This window comes from Aulostomus chinensis, chromosome 7 (assembly GCF_037954235.1).
Source record: "Aulostomus chinensis isolate RoL2024-O1b breed Wild chromosome 7, RoL_Achi_v1.0, whole genome shotgun sequence".
NCBI lineage: Eukaryota > Metazoa > Chordata > Actinopteri > Syngnathiformes > Aulostomidae > Aulostomus > Aulostomus chinensis.
This window is the reverse complement of record NC_141326.1, coordinates 30,875,981-30,894,831: the sequence shown is the minus strand read 5'-3', so window position 1 is coordinate 30,894,831 and position 18,851 is coordinate 30,875,981. Positions and strand designations below refer to the sequence as shown.

Here is an 18,851-nt window from a genome sequence, read left to right as displayed (position 1 = left end):
GTCACAGCTGTTGTCATTTTTTTCTTCCTGCCCCGCCCCCTAACCAAAATCCAGGATGATGTCATGATACATGTCACACACACTCACTTCTTCCAACACAAATCATATCGAGTCCCCATCTGTCCGCCGTCATTCACACTTCTTTATGGATGCTAATCTTTTGGATTTTGTGTGATTCTTTCCTCGCTGAAGCCGATGACTTCCATTGCCAAGAAATCAGGTTTGACATTCGCAGGGAAAAAGAAGAACAAGAATTGGAGGGTAACTGAGGATGAAGCTTCAACAAATATCACTATTATATAAGTGAGGGAAAACATTCAAAGAGGTGTCCATGATTAATTCCTGGCAATGGACACCTGGAAGGGCTTTATTCCACTCATACCAGGGTCACTTGCCAAAGAAAGAAATAAGACCATGAATTCAGTTATGGGTTTGATGAATGCTTGGAAAGTTCATGACCATCCCAACGAGGTTCTCATGCAATGATGACCTACCTTCACAACTCCAGGAAACTGACTGCTTGTAAATACAATTTGGTAAAATGAGGTAAATATTGTCTCCATGTTCTCCCTGTTCCTGCTGGGTTCTCTCTGGTACTCCAGCTTCCTCCACAGTCCAAAGACATCAAGAGGGACCAGGTTAATCCAGACTCTAAATTGACCGTAGGCGTGGCTGGGAGAGCCAATGGTTGTCTGTCTCTATGTGTTGGCCCTGCCATGGACTGGTGACCTGTCCAGGGGGAAGGCTGCTGGGATAGGCTCCACCCCCACCACCCTCAACAGGAGGAGAGGGGGAACATGGAGGGATGGATGATGGATGGAGGGATGGATGATGTGTGGGTGGATGGCTGATGGATGGATGGATGGATAGATGATGGATGGATGATGGATGGAGGGATGGCTGATGGATGGATGGATGGATGATGGATGGATGATGATGGATGGAGGGATGGCTGATGGATGGATGGATGGATAGATGGATGATGGATGATTGATGATGGATGGATGATGATGGAGGGATGGATGATGGATGGATGGAGGGATGGATGATGGATGGAGGGATGGATGGATTATGGATGACTGATGATGGATGGATGATGATGGAGGGATGGCTGATGGATGGATGGATGGATAGATGGATGATGTATGGATGATGATGGATGGAGGGATGGCTGATGGATGGATGGATGGATAGATGGATGATGGATGATTGATGATGGATGGATGATGATGGAGGGATGGATGATGGATGGATGGAGGGATGGATGATGGATGGAGGGATGGATGGATTATGGATGACTGATGATGGATGGATGATGATGGAGGGATGGCTGATGGATGGATGGATGGATAGATGGATGATGGATGGATGATGATGGAGGGATGGCTGATGGATGGATGGATGGATAGATGGATGATGGAGGGATGGATGATGGCTGGAGGGATGGATAGATGGATGATGGATGGATGATGATGGAGGGATGGATGATGGATGGATGATGGATGGAGGGATGGATGATGGATGGAGGGATGGATGATGGATGGAGGGATGGATGATGGATGGATGATGGATGGATGATGGATGGAGGGATGGATGATGGCTGGAGGGATGGATGATGGCTGGAGGGATGGATGATGGATGGAGGAATGGATGATGGCTGGAGGGATGGATGATGGCTGGAGGGATGGATGATGGATGGAGGGATGGATGATGGCTGGAGGGATGGATGATGGCTGGAGGGATGGATGGATGGATGGATAGATGGATGATGGATGGATGATGATGGAGGGATGGCTGATGGATGGATGGATGGATAGATGGATGATGGAGGGATGGATGATGGCTGGAGGGATGGATAGATGGATGATGGATGGAGGGATGGATGATGATGGAGGGATGGATGATGGATGGATGATGGATGGAGGGATGGATGATGGATGGAGGGATGGATGATGGATGGAAGGATGGATGATGGCTGGAGGGATGGATGATGATGGAGGGATGGATGATGGATGGATGATGGATGGAGGGATGGATGATGAATGGAGGGATGGATGATGGCTGGAGGGATGGATGATGGCTGGAGGGATGGATGATGGATGGAGGAATGGATGGAGGGATGGATGATGGATGGAGGGATGGATGATGGCTGGAGGGATGGATGATGGATGGAGGGATGGATGATGGCTGGAGGGATGGATGATGGCTGGAGGGATGGATGATGGCTGGAGGGATGGATGATGGCTGGAGGGATGGATGATGGATGGAGGGATGGATGATGGATGGAGGGATGGATGATGGATGGAGGGATGGATGATGGCTGGAGGGATGGATGATGGATGGAGGGATGGATGATGGCTGGAGGGATGGATGATGGCTGGAGGGATGGATGATGGCTGGAGGGATGGATGATGGCTGGAGGGATGGATGATGGCTGGAGGGATGGATGATGGCTGGAGGGATGGATGATGGATGGAGGGATGGATGATGGCTGGAGGGATGGATGATGGCTGGAGGGATGGATGATGGATGGAGGGATGGATGATGGCTGGAGGGATGGATGGATTCTTCAAAAACAGGCTAAAACAAAAAAATCTTCTTCTTACAAACAACAACGAAGGAAAATCTGCACCCGTGACCAAAGGGGAAGGCAGGAGGCAGAAACAGGAGAAAAGGGCTGGAGAGTCACGCGAAGCAGAGGAACAATCTGGCAATGAGGAGAGGGGCAGGGATGGCTCTGTAACCTGTGTGGTGAACTGGTGTGAGCGGTAGAGGCTGATTAGCTGGGAGTGGGTGACAGATGATGCATTGAAGGGGAAACAGAGAAACCAGTGACTGAGAGATGGCAAACCATGACAAGCCTGGACTCAGGTGGACTGAGGAAGAGCCGAGGCCCCAGTGTGTGATTGTGATGAAGTTCTCCGCAGTGGATCATGAAACCAGAACCTCAGACAGAACCTTTGACCCAGGACTGACTGACCAGCAGACCCACTGCAGTGGTCCAGGTCCACTGTTCCATCATGAGCTCCACCAGCAGCAAGAGCACAGGGAGCCTCGGACCAAGTCACCTCCACACAGAGAACGCTGGCGAGCTGCGTCTGCCATTAGCCTCAGGGATGACCGCATCATGTGCGAGGGAAAAGGTTGTTAACTGGGTTAAAATGTATGAGAGCCAATGCTCTTGCTACTTCAGAAGGGTTCCAGTATCAAGAATTAATGGTTATGCAGCGTTCACCTTGACCATGTTATAAACTGATATAATCTAGTTTTAATTAAATTTGGAAACATGGATGCATTTGGTCTCCCACCCTAGAAGTTTAAGTCCCCAGATGTGTAAAGGACGTTATCCTCCGATGTTCCTGGCGTCACAGTGCCGTGACTCTTTTGAACAACAGGATGTGGAGGATTTATATTTCCAGGACATTTTGTATTCAGGCACAAACTTGTGGACCTTAAACCCGGATGAGCAGTTCAATATTTTTATGTAACTTTATTGGCTGTTATGTAACAAGACTTTGTCACGGATGGCGTGTGACTGTGTGGCGTCCACCTACCGACATCAGTCTTGGCGTTTGTCTTGGTGTTGGTCCTGGAGTTCACCCTTAGACAGACGGTGACTGACATGCAGGTGACTTCCTTCCCTCCACGCCAGCAGTCCTTATTAAAAATATTAACCTTCTCCGGCTCAAAGGTCAGCGTAGTCTGAATCCGCACAACACCTCGAGACCTGGAGGGAGGGACTTCAACATCAGTGCTCCATTCATGAATTCACTTCAACCTGGATCTGTGTAGCAATACTAGGAAAGAAGGCTGTAAGGTTAACTTGGACCAGGACATGATGTTAGGGCGTGGAGTGATCAAGGCTAGCAGTGAGTGTGTCTGACCAGATGACAACAGCAGCTCCCAGCGATCCAACAGCAAGATCGGCGAGCCCGTCTGCATTGATGTCCAGGGCGCTGTGAAGGCTTCGGCCAAAGTACTGCAGACCTGTCGAGAACCCAGCAGCAGCCAGACGCTGGGGGAAGGACGTGAGGTGGTTAACTCCTCTGCTGCATCAGTCCGTTTGACACTTCAGTGGTCCACAGTGTCTCACCTGTCTGTATTGGCGTTGGATGGTTTTGTCCCGACCATAGAAGACGTACACTGCCCCTTGGTGGTCGTCCTCCAGCGGTGCACCGACCACCAGCTCCCTGAAGCCATCTCCGTTCATGTCCTCCACCTGAGCCAGCGCCGAACCCAGACGGGAGTTCTGAGAGTGGTCAGACACCAGCACCCCCTGCAGGACAAATCGTGTCTGCAGACAGAATTTTCTTTTTAGTTTTCTCTGTGTGTGTATCTGTGGTGTGAGAGTGTATCTGTGGTGTGAGTGTGTATCTGTGGTATTAGTGTGTATCTGTGGTGTGAGAGTGTATCTGTGGTATTAGTGTGTATCTGTGGTGTGAGAGTGTATCTGTGGTATTAGTGTGTATCTGTGGTGTGAGAGTGTATCTGTGGTGTGAGAGTGTATCTGTGGTGTGAGTGTGTATCTGTAGTGTGAATGTGTGTACCTGTGGTGTGAGTGTGTATCTGTGGTGTGAGTGTGTATCTATGGTGTGAGTGTGTGTCTATAGTGTGAGTGTGTGTCTATAGTGTGAGTGTGTGTCTATAGTGTGAATGTGTGTATCTGTGGTGTGAGTGTGTATCTGTGGTGTGAGTGTGTATCTGTAGTGTGAATGTGTGTACCTGTGGTGTGAGTGTATATCTGTGGTGTGAGTGTGTATCTGTGGTGTGAGTGTGTATCTATGGTGTGAGTGTGTGTCTATAGTGTGAGTGTGTATCTGTGGTGTGAGTGTGTATCTGTAGTGTGAATGTGTGTACCTGTGGTGTGAGTGTGTACCTGTGGTGTGAGTGTGTATCTGTGGTGTGAGTGTGTATCTGTGGTATTAGTGTGTATCTGTGGTGTGAGAGTGTATCTGTGGTGTGAGTGTGTATCTGTGGTGTGAGTGTGTATCTGTGGTGTGAGTGTGTATCTGTGGTATTAGTGTGTATCTGTGGTGTGAGTGTGTATCGATGGTGTGAGTGTGTATCTGTGGTGTGAGTGTGTATCTGTGGTATTAGTGTGTATCTGTGGTGTGAGTGTGTATCGATGGTGTGAGTGTGTATCTGTGGTGTGAGTGTGTATCTGTGGTGTGAGTGTGTATCTGTGGTATTAGTGTGTATCTGTGGTGTGAGAGTGTATCTGTGGTGTGAGTGTGTATCTGTGGTGTGAGTGTGTATCCGTGGTGTGAGTGTGTATCTGTGGTGTGAGTGTGTATCTATGGTGTGAGTGTGTGTCTATAGTGTGAGCGTGTATCCGTGGTGTGAGTGTGTATCTGTGGTGTGAGTGTGTGTCTATGGTGTGAGTGTGTGTCTATAGTGTGAGCGTGTATCTGTGGTGTGAATGTGTGTACCTGTGGTGTGAGTGTGTATCTGTGGTGTGAGTGTGTATCTGTGGCTTGAGAGTGTATCTATGGTGTGAGGGTGTATCTGTGGCTTGAGAGTGTATCTATGGTGTGAGGCTGTGTACCTGTGCTGTGAGTGTGTACCTGTGGTGTGAGTGTGTACCTTTGGTGTGAATGTGTGTACCTGTGGTGTGAGTGTGTATCTGTGGTGTGAGTGTGTATCTGTGGTGTGAGAGTGTATCTGTGGTGTGAGTGTGTATCTGTGGTGTGAGTGTGTATCTGTGGTGTGAGTGTGTATCTGTGGTGTGAGAGTGTATCTGTGGTGTGAGGGTGTACCTTTGGTGTGAATGTGTGTACTTGTGGTGTGAGTGTGTATCTGTGGTGTGAGAGTGTATCTGTGGTGTGAGTGTGTCCCTGTGGTGTAAGTGTGTACCTGTGCTGTGAGTGTGTACCTTTGGTGTGAATGTGTGTACCTGTGCTGTGAGTGTGTACCTGTGGCTTGAGAGTGTATCTATGGTGTGAGGGTGTATCTGTGGTGTGAGGGTGTGTACCTGTGCTGTGAGTGTGTACCTATGGTGTGAGTGTGTATCTATGGTGTGAGGGTGTGTACCTGTGCTGTGAGTGTGTACCTGTGGTGTGAGGGTGTACCTGTGGTGTGAGTGTATACCTGTGGTGTGAGGGTGTACCTTTGGTGTGAATGTGTGTACCTGTGGTGTGAGTGTGTATCTGTGGTGTGAGAGTGTACCTTTGGTGTGAATGTGTGTACCTGTGGTGTGAGTGTGTATCTGTGGTGTGAGAGTGTATCTATGGTGTAAGGGTGTACCTGTGGTGTGAGGGTGTACCTGTGGTGTGAGTGTATACCTGTGGTGTGAGTGTATACCTGTGGTGTGAGTGTATACCTTTGGTGTGAATGTGGGTACCTGTGGTGTGAGTGTGTATCTGTGGTGTGAGAGTGTATCTGTGGTGTGAGTGTGTCCCTGTGGTGTGAGGGTGTACCTGTGGTGTGAGTGTATACCTTTGGTGTGAATGTGTGTACCTGTGGTGTGAGTGTGTATCTGTGGTGTGAGAGTGTATCTATGGTGTAAGGGTGTATCTATGGTGTGAGTGTGTCCCTGTGGTGTGAGAGTGTATCTGTGGTGTGAGTGTGTACCTGAGGTGTGAGGGTGTATCTGTGGTGTGAGTGTGTACCTGTGGTGTGAGTGTGTATCTGTGGTGTGAGTGTGTACCTGAGGTGTGAGGGTGTATCTATGGTGTGAGTGTGTCCCTGTGGTGTAAGTGTGTACCTGTGGTGTGAGGGTGTATCTGTGGTGTGAGTGTGTACCTTTAGTGTGAGTGAGTACCTGTGGTGTAACAGTGTAGATGTACACTTTTCCCCTCTCCAGGCCCTGGCTGTAGTACATGGGTGCTGCAACTAGGAGGATGTCTGTTTGTCCGTCTCCATCTACATCAATCGATAACAACTCACTGCCGAAATAAGAGCCAATCTGAGAGATAGATCAGACATGATAACATGAGTGTGTGTGTGTGTGTGTGTGTGTGTGTGGACACAGTTTGCATCCATCAACACCATGTTGCTTTTTGACAAATTGCAGGTTGTTACGATCACATCAGTGACTCCTTGGTTCATTCATTCACCAGTCATACTTCAGGTTCTACAAACACGAACAGCAGTAGATGTTCTTGTAGTGATGCCACGGTACCTGTTCTCCCAACAGCGCATGCAGGATGGTCAGGTTTCCAGTGTTCTTCAGGCTGAAGATTATGACCTTGCCGGTGTGGTTGAACCTCGGAGCGCCGGCCACGTAGAGCTGAGAGCCACGGGATGAAATGAGTGAACCCACAGAATAACCTGGAACCAAAGGAAAGCACTGACAGACGGAACTCGGTGGGTCAACGTGACTCCAACATACTTTTTTTAAGCTTCATTTGTTACTGTTCATGCCAACAGTCTGTTTGACCCGTTGAGTCATCGTTGGAACCTCCAGGGGGCGCCATCTCGGAGCAGGTGCGTGTTGACTCTTATCAGTCTGTCTCTCTAGTGTTCCAGTTCCTTTTCTTTTTCTCTCTCATTCTCGGTTTGTACTTCATTTGACTCATTTACTCCCTGAAGGAACTGTGGCTATCTTTTGAATCCTTGTATAACCTAAAGAGTGGAGATGGCGGTGAGCCTGACAGGGAGGTGGTCTGGTCGTGAGCCCAGACCAGCAGGGCTGCCCGGAGGGCCGAGGTCGCCCATTAGAGCGTCGCAGAGCAGTGACCACCTTCATCCTGGCCAACAAGATTCCTGCAGTGGTCACCAGTTCAGAGCATCGACCTGCTGGATAAGCGAAAAAAGGTGAGAGACCAGCTACCTTCTGGAGGAAAGTGACAGTGATGCCAGGAGGCAGGCGGGTCACTCAACCATGATCTAGGACCAGATTCAGGCAGCCAAGCATGAGTCAGACCTAGAACTGGATGTGCCTGTGGCTACGTTCCTTGTTGGCTCATCTCCTTTTCCACATTACAGCAGAGCTCCAAAACCTGTCGGCTGTCCAACACTCCAGGCTGAACGAGGCATAACGGTGGGCCGCCTTCCAATCAGCCTGACCGGATCCGTCTCCGGGGAAGGTTATGTGATTCTCCATCCAAAAAGTGTATCTCACCTTCCAAGTCCTCACCAACAGAAGTCTTGAAGCCCACTTACAGGTCCCCCCCCCCCCCCGCATCACTTCTTTGTGACTCCAGAATGCAGAAAGAGCCAGTCATGTACATTTAGCTTGTAGCTACCGGACAATGACATGCCTCGGACTGGAGATTAAAGCTGAATAACTTTAACACTTCAGGTTGGGAGCTCGTCTGTGCTTCCCAAGCAGTAAAATATTCCCTAAATGTTCCCAGAACATCCTGAAGGTGCCCTGAAAGTCTGCCAAGTAATGTTCCCCTACTCTGTAAAGAACTCCACACCACTTGTTCATGCTAGGAACATTACAAAACGGTGACCTTTACACCTGCATAAACATTTTCTGAATGTGTTGGAATCATAGAATGCCAGACTGGGACATGGCTCCCTACCCAGGTAGGCTCCGTGGTTCTTCAGCTCCTCTGGAAATTCTTCCATATAGGAGGATTTGGGGGGAACAACTTTGCCATGTTTGGTCTCTTTCAGCACAGCGCCATTCCAGTCGTAGGCACCCACCGCTCCCAACAGAACACCGTCCTGAGGGCAACAGGGCACAAAGTCACAGTGAAACAGCGAGAAAACACAATCACCTTTAGACATCAGATGACACGTTCAAAGGTTGGATCGTTTGGCTGCTGGTTTCCCCACTGGTTACCACAGCAACAGATGTCTTTCCTGTCATGAAGCTCAAGCATCAGGAGCAACAAAGTTCATGAGAGGTTTTTCCCAGCTGGCATGAGCCTCACAACATTGAGGGAATTGATCTGCAGTGGTTCCTGTGAATCTGAAGATTGTTCTCATGCCGTTCATGAATGTGGTTTGTCAGCAGGAATTCATCCAGCTGACTCAGAAAAAGATATTCTCCAAGTGGGGAACTTTCCATGGAATGAGCTGAGCACCATCTCAGCATGTAGGACGTTCTCATAGCTAAACTACATTGGTCATGAAAGGACTGCCAAAGATTATATAACAATATAAATGTAACAGCTACAAACAGATATAAATAAACCTGCGAGTCGCACCTTTAGTAACATTTGGTCAACTGCCTTTGGCCCTCAGACTGAGAATGTTTGTTCACTCATAATTACCCTCAAGAAATGTTGCATAACCACAACAACAAGCAAACATGCCTCTGTTTTTCAAGGAATATGACAACTTGTACTGTCAATTGTCCCCAGAGCTGAGATCCAGGCTAGTTAGCTTAGCACAATGGCCGATGGTGGGTGGGAAGTGCTAGCATCAGCTAGCTCAGGTCCACGCTAGGTAGCTTAGCCCAATGGCCGGTAGTGGGTGGGAAGTGTTAGCATCAGCTAGCTCAGGTCCACGCTAGGTAGCTTAGCCCAATGGCCGGTAGTGGGTGGGAAGTGTTAGCATCAGCTAGCTCAGGTCCAGGCTAGTTAGGTTAGCCCAATGGCCGGTAGTGGGTGGGAAGTGTTAGCATCAGCTAGCTCAGGCCCAGGATTCTGGTGTGTAGCAGTCGCTCTTCTTAGATTAACTCCAGCGTAGCTTTGTATAGACAGTACAACTATCTCATCAGTAGGGGGTGCAGAATGCTGTGTGCTGTCAGCATGAAGAGTCTGAGTGGTTCCTGACGCTCCCTGAGTACATGTGTAGTGTATGAAGTCTCTCTCGGAGGCAGTAAGTCAATAAACTCACACTCATGAACTGCTCGAATGTTCAGATATGAAAGTTATTAGAGCGTAGTCTCACAGTCTCCGAGGACCACCAGCGACGGCTGACAACGCAGACCTGAGCTGCACGTGGACCTGGTCTGGATTTGCAGATCCTCAGTCAGACGTCAAAGAGCTACAGTGACCCTGCAGGGGCAGGCCGGGAGGACGCCCCCGCACGAGCACTCGTCTGGTTTCCACATCAGTCTGACTTTGACCTGATTTCAGGTTTTTTACCTGAAACCGTAGAGCAGGAAGCTCTTAGCGTGTTTATCTGTGCATGATGGTTAATGAAGGCATCTGCTTCACTCAGTGCTTCCATGTGTTTGCTTGGCAGTGCTGCACTCAGGAAAACCATCTGCTCTGTGTTACACATCGAATGTTTCCACGACACAACTCTCTCTCCCCGGCGTTGGACGTCCATCAACTATGAACTTTCCCTGGATGAGAAGCAACAGCAACATTTCTAGAAGCTTCTCATTCTGCAGCCACGCTAGGATGTTTGAGCATGATACCAAAACCAGTGTTTCTGCTGGAGTCCTACTCAATAAAAGATCTAATATTCCTGTTGTCTTTGATTGGCTTCGGCTGACAAAACTCAACAACAGTGACCACGAAGCTGCCCTGATTTAAAGAGGCCATACTGGGCTTCGGGCTTTTTTCTTTCCTGAAGTGAGCTGTAGATCTTTCTGATGAATGTAAAACATCTGCAAAGTTACAAAGTTCAAATTTGTTGTTTTTTTAGGAAAGTAAAATGCTCCTGGACTGATCTGTTATTCATCAGATTGTAACACGGCACCATTCAATGAGAAGACCATTTTTCTATTTCTCAATCTGGATCATCAACTGACTTATTTTTATTGCACTTCATGGGAGCGATAATGATTGGGTTCAACCTGAACAGGAGCGAGAGGGACTGACGCCCCATGTGGTCAAAGACTGGCGTCCTCGCTGGGCTCCACAGACCAACACAGATGATGTCAGCTGCTTTGAGAGTCAAAGGAGTTTTGAGACATGAACACAGTTGCTGGCTGTGAAAGGTGAAGTGGCAGCTGGTGTGTGTGGGTTAGCTTTAGCCTCGCTGGTTTTACATGTCTGTCCAAATCCTAGATTGGAAGTGACAGATCCAAGCAAACCAGAGATAGTTCAAACTCATCACTACTTTAGGTGATTTAAGTTCAAGCAAATAAAACAACCCACGTAAGATGGCGGTCATGGTTGTAAAAACCAAAGTAGTAGAAGAAGAGCCGTGTGGAGGAATGACCTCCACACGGCTCTTCAACCTGTCAGTTGCATGAATTTGAGACTGGCTAAGTCAGTTTAGAGAACTCTAACTTGAAGAACTCTCCTGTCCTGTTTGGAGCCTCACTCGTTTGGGACGAACAACTAAATGTTCCAACCTCTCAGTATGAGATCCCTCAACATGAGCTGGACCTCGACAACTGACAGCACCTTGAAAATACAGTGTGTGTGTGTGTGTGTGTGTGTGTGTGTGTGTGTGTGTGTGTGATGCTCCAGACAGAGTCACACAATCACGGCCAAGTTCCTTCTCAGCCACATCACCAAATGTTCAGTTTTCATTTGCAGCCACTTTAATACGTACAACACACAGAAGTTTGATTTGGGAATTTGCTTTATTAGTAATTGGTGTTTATTTTCCGAGGCACATTTAATTAAATCCTTGTCACAGTGCCAGGTGATTTAAGTTATTAATCCCTTTGCCTTTTCTTTGGAGTTTCCTACCTGCCACTTACCTGCGGAGCACTTCCTGGTTTGGAGAAAGGATCGGACCGAGGGTGGAGCCTGATTTCATGCAGAGGCCCACGCCAAGGACTAGACCAACCGTTCTGAGAGCGCAGTGGGGATCAGGGTTATTTTGTATTAAGTCTAAGTTATTGTTTGGAACAGTGCCCCTGCGTTTATTCATTGGTTCAGTCCTTTAGTATAAACGTTCCCTCCAATTTGGCAGGTCTGTTAGTTGAGTTTGCGTCTTGTTTTGTTAGCCTTAGTTATCAGTAGAATTATGTTTGGTTGGCCCATTTTTAGGGCCCTGCAACTCTGTTAGTTTAGTTGTATTAATTTGCTTTTGTTAAACTTTACTCTTTTTGGAAAAATAAATCCTTTTTTTTCAACTGGAAACCTGTGTCCTGGTGTTTTGACTGTTTGGTCCCTGACAGTGTTTGTGTGTTTGTAAGAGTTTGAACTCACTTTGACCAAGTGTGAGGAGAAGCCAGCCTGCGCCATCTGCAGGCCGAAGCCTCGTCCCTGGCTGCTGGTTCCTGCCACACAAACACAGAACATGGTCACGTTAGTCTCAGGCTGCACCATCTCCTGACTGGTGCGGGAGTTTCACTCTGGAACTCTCTGTGGAGCAGAAGAGTCAGATGCTCAATCTGTTCACTATAATCTTCTATTAACCAAGTAAAAACTGCAGGTCAGCTGACCCTCCAGGGAGAAGATCCTCTCTCCCAGAGCATCCACGATGTCCTTCAGCGCCGACTCGTCCGTCACTTTGAAGAAGTGCTTCTCATCAGGGTCACTGGCAATGAACTTGATTTCCTTCAAAAAGGCTTCAGGGTTGATTCCACGCCGGTTGTAGTAACCCAGAACCTGGATGAGATGCAGAGGAAACATTCAGGACAGAAGTTCTCTCAGAGGGCAGACTCAGGGCGGGACAGGCGGAGCCAGCAGGGCTTTGAGAAGCGTCTCAAAAACCCAACACGATCAGTACAAGTTTGAAAACAGTGTAATTTGCCTTTCAGGGTCTCATCTCTAGATGTGTTTCCCTGCGTGAGCTCTCGTTGATTCAATTGATCTCGTGTATGTGAGTGACGAACCACAAGTGATTCAGCCAGTTTTTATCTCAGGTCCAAGTGTTGGTGGATCCCTGATCCTCGTCTGGATCAAGGAGACCTGGATTACACAAAACCACCTGGAGTGTTGGTGACCAGATGTTTCTGGACAGTTTGGCTGCTGTTAGCGTCAGTCTCTGTTAGCTTCAAGCTAAGTATACATGGCTGGTTCTTCCTGCATTCTGGAGTCACAGAGAAGCTACTCAGGAGGGAAAAACATCTTGAAAGGCAAATTATACTTTATGGGTGAAATAACAATTTATGTCTAAGCACAAAAACACATGGTTGGTTGAGGAGACAATGACATCATGGTGTAACTGTGACCACCCCACCTGCCACCACATTTCCTGCTCCAGTGAATCGTACCACAGGAACAAAGATGGCGGCTATGGTTTGCCTGGTATTTGAAGGTAAGTAGGGATGGACTCACAGCAATGGCGTACATGGTGATGTTGTCTCTCTCGCTGTCGCCGACGGCCTGCACCAGCTGGGGGCTGTCATGTGATTCTCCGTCTGTGATCACAATCATCACCTTTTGAGCTCCCGGGCGGCCACCACGCTTGAACGCCTCCGACCTGCACAGCAAGCACCAATGAGTGTGTGTGAAGCAGCCGACTGATGACTCTCAAGAGCTCGTGAGGATTTTGTGATGTACCGAGCAACGTTGATGCCCAGCGCTGTTCTCGTCTCTTCGCCGCCGCGCTGGTCGATGCCTCTGGCTGCCTCCACCACCTCTGCCACCGTCTGGTAATCACCCAGACTGAATTCATGGACCACCGTGGAGCCATATTGGATCACACCCACCTGCAGCCAAAACACATGTGCAAACATGCAATTGATGGCAGCACTGCCACTGAGTCCGGTGGGAAGGTCCAGGAAGTCCAAGTTGCCCTGTCCATCAGACTTAGAGAGAAACGACTGTTTTCATCCTCCCATGCTTTTGTCTTGCATGAGGACCAAAATGACTAGAATTGTTCCAAGATTTGAGCCACAACACTTTGACCAGGGAACGCTGCATAAATGCCAGTGTCTGTCCACGAAAGGCCTTTGTGTCTCATGAGCTCATATTGTTATTTCACATTTATATGAATATTACAATTGCATGAAATTAAAGCGTGTTTACTGAATTTCAACCAACCTGCGTCTGACCTGGGCCCATGTAGAACTTCTGCAGTATGTTGATAAGGAAGCCCTGGACCTCGTACCATGGGTAGATGGAGTTAGAACCGTCCAGAACAATCACAATGTCCATAAATGTCTCACACCCTGCAAGATGAAAACACGCGATGGATGAACAGATGGAAAGATGAACAAATGGATGAGCGGATGGATGCATAAGTTACTCTGCAGGGCGGGTGTGATGGTGTGGGATAGTCGGAAGTTCCGGCCAACTCTGGAGCAGATCCCGGTGCTGTACAAGGAGCTCCCACATTCATGAGACCAGAGTGGACCACAGGACTGAGGACATCAATGGACACAGATCAACATCTGACAACTTCAATGTGATTATGTCACTGTGGACAGTTGTGGAAAAAATGAAAAGTCTTAGTCTTCTAATGTTGTTCTAGTGGGCGACAGAGGATAAACATCACTGACACATCAGGATTTTTAAGAATTTCTTTATTTTTTAATTTTATGCTAACAGAACTTTATACTTAAGGTTGTAAATTATAAAACCCATTGGTGGTTCTGAAAGATGTGCTCTCTTCAAATTTTTTAACCGATTATGGAGTCCCACAGGGGGCCATTTTTGGACCTTAACATTTTAAATTCACATATTTCTGTATATATAAATACAGATGTTTAATTGTAGCTCTATTACTTAACATTTGTCAGTTTCTGAAAACAACAACATAACAAAGACATACGTCCCATCAGTATACTCAGTGGACACATCAATCACCTTACAGGTGTACACGCCACATATAGAAGATATGTTTGGAAATGGTTGATGGACTAATTTTTATGTAACACCTTTCTACCTCGAAGAGCTTTACAGTGTCCTCTCATTCACTCAAACACTGATAGAGCAGCCGCCAGCTCATCAGGAGCCATCAGCGTTCAGGATCTTGCTCAAGGACACTTGGACACAGTCACCAGGAGAGGTAAGGATTGACACAGCAAACTTTCGGATACTAGATAGCCCTCTACGTGTGAGTCATAAGATGTAAAATCTAAGTTCACATAAAGACTTTAGTACACAATTCTGAAAACCTGTTAGAACTTAATTTCAGTTGTCCCTTAGAATCAAAACAAAAATCTGCCTTCAACCATTTCAGAATGAGGACAAAGATCCGAGGCTTGATGTGCAAAGGTGTTGGATGCATCAACACATTTGCTTTATCTGACATGTAAAAAAGATGTTTACATATCCAGTCTGCATTTGTGTCATGTGACTCACCACAAAGCTGCTGTCTTTGGGGTTGGACGTCAGTGTCATGCCCAGCCTCATCTTGTCTTTCCTCTCAGATGCGTTGTCCAGAGACAGTTTCCCTGGTCAGAGCCAATCACAGTTGGTCTCAGTTATCCACGACTCTGGGCAGCACACTCAGCCGTCGTTGTCGTCATCGTCATCGTCATTATCGTCATTGTCATCGTCATTGTCATCGTCGTTGTCATCATTGTTGTTGTCCTCCTCCTCTTATCCAGTTGGTCCGGATCGTGGGGACAGCAGCCTCAGCAAGGAAGCCCAGACTGTCCTCTCCCAGCCACTTCCACCAGCCCTGGGGAATCCCCAGGCGTTCCCAGGCCAGCCCAGAGATATAATCCCTCCAGCATGTCCTGGGTCGGTCCCAAGGCCTCCTCCTGGTCCGACATGCCTGGAACACCTCCTGAGGGAGGCATCCAGGAGGCGTCCTCACCAGATGCCTGAACCACCTCCACTGACTCCTCCACTAGAGGAGCAGCAGCTCTACTCTGAGTCCCTCCTGAATGACTGAGCTTCTAACCCTGTCTCTAAGGGAGAGCCCAGCCTCCCTGAGGAGGAAACTCATTTCAGCCGCTTGTATTCAGGATCTTGTTCTTTCAGTCATTACCCAGAGCTCATGACCACAGGTGAGGGTTGGAACGTAGATTGACCGGTAAATCGAGAGCCTCGCCTTCTGGCTAAGCTCCCTCTTCACCACAAAGGACTGGTTTAGCACCTGCATCACTGCAGACGCTGTCGCAATCCACCTGTCAATCTCCCAGTCCATCCAAACCTCACTCATCAACAAGATCCCGAGATACTTAAACTCCTCTGCCTGGGACAGAACCCCACCCCCCCCCCTCCCCGACCTGGAGTGGGCAGGCCACCCTTTTCCGGCTGAGGACCATGGCCTCAGACTTGGAGGTGCTGATTCTCATCCCAGCTGCTTCACATTCAGCTACCAACTGTCCCAGCAAGAGCTTGAGGTCATGGCCTGATGGAGCTAAGAGGACCACGTCATCCACAAAGAGCAGAGACGACATCCTCCCACCACCAATCTCGACCCCTCCACCACCTGGCTTTGCCTAGAAATTCTGTCCATAAAAGTTATGAACAGAACCGGTGACAAAGGGCAGACTTGGTGGAGTCCAACTCTCACCGGGAACAAGTCAGACTTACAGCCGGCTATGCAGACCAGACTCTCACTCCTCCGGTAGAAAGACTGAGCGGCCCTTGTAAGGGGCCATCCACCCCATACTCCTGGAGTACCCCCCACAGGTGCTCCTGGGAACACGGTCATAAGACTTCTCCAGATCCACAAAACACATGTGGACTGGTTGGGCAAACTCCCATGCCCCCTCCAGCACCCTAGTGAGGGTGAAGAGTTGATCCACGGTTCCACGGCCAGTACGAAAACCACACAACTCCTCCTCGATCCGAGGTTCGACTGTTGCCCTGACCCTCCTCTCCAGTACCCTGGCATAGACCTTTCCAGGGAGGCTGAGGAGTGTGATCCCCCAATAGTTGGAACACACCCTCTGGTGCCCTTTCTTAAAGATGCAGACCACCACAACAAGACAGCCCCACAACATCCAGTGCTTTGGGATACCCAGGGCAGATCTCATCCACCCACAGAGCTCTGCCTCTGCGGAGTTGTTTCACTGGCTCTGCGACTTCTGCCCCGGAGATTGGACGACCCCCCCACCCCCCAACCCAAGTACTCCCCCAACTCTGGTTCCTCCATGGAATACAGATTGGTGGGATTGGGGAGTTCCTAAAAGTGTTCCTTCCACCGCCCAATTATCTCCCCAGTTGATGTTAGCAGCCTCCCATCCCCACTGTAAACAGTGTGGGCAAGTTGCTGCCTTCCCCGCCCGAGGCGACGGCCGGTTTGCCAGAACCTTTTCAGAGCCGACCGAATGTCATTCTCCATGGCTTCACTGAACTCCTCCCACACCTGAGTTTTTGCCTCGGCGGCCATGGCTACACACCGCTTGGCCTGCCGGTACCGGTTGGCTGCCTCAGGAGACCTACAGACCAGCCACGCCCTGTAGGCCTCCTTCTTCAGCCTGACGGCTCTCCTTACCTCTGGTGTCTGTACTGTCTGTACTGTCTCCACCAGCGGGTTCAGGGATTACCACCGCGACTGGCCCCAGCAGCCTTATGGCCGCAGCTCACAACAGTCACCTTGACAATGGCAGAGCGCAACATGGTCCATTCGGACTCAATGACCCCCACTGCCCCCAGGATGCGGTCAGAGCTCTGCTGGATGTGGGAGTTGAACATCATCCCGACAGGTTCTTCCGTCAGGCGTTCCCAGCAAACCCTCACTACTCATTTGGGCCTACCAGGTCTGCCAGGAATTCCCCGACCACCTGATCCAACTCACCACCAGATGGTGATCAGTTGACAGCTCAGCTCCTCTCTTCACCTGTGTCCAGAGCATGCGGTCGCAGGTCAAATGATACGACTGTAAAATCAGGTAGGTAGGTAGGTAGGTAGGTGACTTAATTTGTACCCGTGGGTAGATTTGTTTTGCAGCAAAACAGAAAGAGCATCCAAAACATTAAACAAAGAATGGATCATAGACCTGCGACCTAGGATGTCCTGGTGCCACGTGCAGCGATGGACATCCTTATGCTCGAACATGGTGTTTGTTATGGACAAACTGCAACTTGCACAGAAGTCCAATAACTGCACACCACTTGGGTTCAGGTCGGGCCTGCTGTTCCTCCCAATCACGCCCTTCCAGGTCACGCTGCCATTGCCCACGTGAGCATTGAAGTCCCCCAGTAGGAGAATGGAGTCCCCAGTCGGGGGCCATCCAGCACCCTTCCCAAGGACTCCAAAAAGGGTGGGTATTCTGAACTGCTGTTCGCCGCATAAGCGCAGACAACAGTCAGGACCCGTTCCCCGACCCGAAGGTGCAGGGAAGCTACCCTTTCGTCCGCTGGGGTAAACCCCACCAGACAGGCAGAGAGTCTGGGGGCTATCAGAAAGCCCACCCCGGCCCTCCGCCTTTCACCCCTTTCACCCGCTGACTATTTCTAGCTGGTAACGCTCAACCTCTTCCACCAGCACTGGCTCCTTCCCCGCCAGAAAGGTGACATTCCATGTCCCAAAGGCCAGCTTCCATGCCTGGGGATCAAACAGCCAAGGCCCTCACCTTGGTCTGCTGCCCAAACCACAATGCACCGCAACACACTCAGTGTGATGGAATAATACAGTATACTATACTGTAGTATGTCTACACTATAGTATATCATATATAGTATACTATAGTGTAGACATACTATAGTATAGTATACTATACTATACTACAGCGTAGTATACTGTACTATGATGTACACATACTTTAGTATAGAATAGTACAGTACAGTACAGTATAGTATAGTATATTATAGGAAAGTACAGTATAATCACACCAGTGTATAAAAATGTCTGGCTCACTCAGTTAATATGAACAGATGATGTCACCCTGATCAGTGACATCATCTGTTCATATTTGAAGGATCGGGTTATTGGTTGGCCATGTTGCTCACCCAGGTTTAGCCGACTGCAGGTTGTAGAGTTTCCTGCATCCAGCGGACACCTGTACACATCACCGGTTTGCTGCCTCCCTGTGGACTCAAATGGAGCTCCAACCAGCAACCTGGAAAAACACACACACACACACACACACACACACACACACACACACACACACACACACACACACACACACACACCTGAGGCTGAAGTAGTACAGGAAGCTCCAAACATGGAGGGTTAGCACACTGGGAACACAGCAGCCTGATTGTCTATCCAGAGGTCATTTAGATTCCTCTCAGACTTATTTGACCT

The 18,851-nt window shown here is 48.9% G+C and overlaps 1 protein-coding gene and 1 long non-coding RNA gene across 7 annotated transcripts in view; one reads left to right on the top strand and one right to left on the bottom strand.

The window, feature by feature from the left end:
• LOC147259523 (uncharacterized) overlaps positions 1 to 9,907 on the top strand; it is a 16,400-nt gene extending 6,493 nt beyond the window's left edge. For 2 of the 5 annotated variants that reach the window (XR_015117317.1, XR_015117320.1), the window contains 3 exons: positions 7,136 to 7,425; positions 7,570 to 7,755; positions 7,927 to 9,907. This is a non-coding gene — a long non-coding RNA (uncharacterized LOC147259523). Of the gene's footprint in view, positions 1 to 7,135; positions 7,426 to 7,530; positions 7,756 to 7,926 lie in introns of all 5 variants that reach the window. The other 3 variants (XR_015117319.1, XR_015117321.1, XR_015117318.1) reach the window with 3 other exon arrangements.
• The window catches only part of LOC147259522 (integrin alpha-11-like), a 58,734-nt gene that overhangs the window by 24,980 nt on the left and 14,903 nt on the right, over positions 1 to 18,851 (bottom strand). For both annotated transcript variants that reach the window (XM_086209956.1, XM_086209957.1), the window contains exons 3-16: positions 18,551 to 18,660; positions 15,003 to 15,094; positions 13,945 to 14,059; positions 13,740 to 13,867; positions 13,257 to 13,405; positions 13,032 to 13,176; positions 12,194 to 12,359; positions 11,958 to 12,028; positions 8,472 to 8,616; positions 7,121 to 7,269; positions 6,761 to 6,904; positions 4,094 to 4,294; positions 3,885 to 4,015; positions 3,555 to 3,727 (exon numbers count right to left, since the gene is read on the bottom strand). In XM_086209956.1, coding sequence (XP_086066082.1) covers positions 3,555 to 3,727; positions 3,885 to 4,015; positions 4,094 to 4,294; positions 6,761 to 6,904; positions 7,121 to 7,269; positions 8,472 to 8,616; positions 11,958 to 12,028; positions 12,194 to 12,359; positions 13,032 to 13,176; positions 13,257 to 13,405; positions 13,740 to 13,867; positions 13,945 to 14,059; positions 15,003 to 15,094; positions 18,551 to 18,660 — 1,919 coding nt within the window. The remainder of the gene's footprint in view (positions 1 to 3,554; positions 3,728 to 3,884; positions 4,016 to 4,093; positions 4,295 to 6,760; positions 6,905 to 7,120; positions 7,270 to 8,471; positions 8,617 to 11,957; positions 12,029 to 12,193; positions 12,360 to 13,031; positions 13,177 to 13,256; positions 13,406 to 13,739; positions 13,868 to 13,944; positions 14,060 to 15,002; positions 15,095 to 18,550; positions 18,661 to 18,851) is intronic.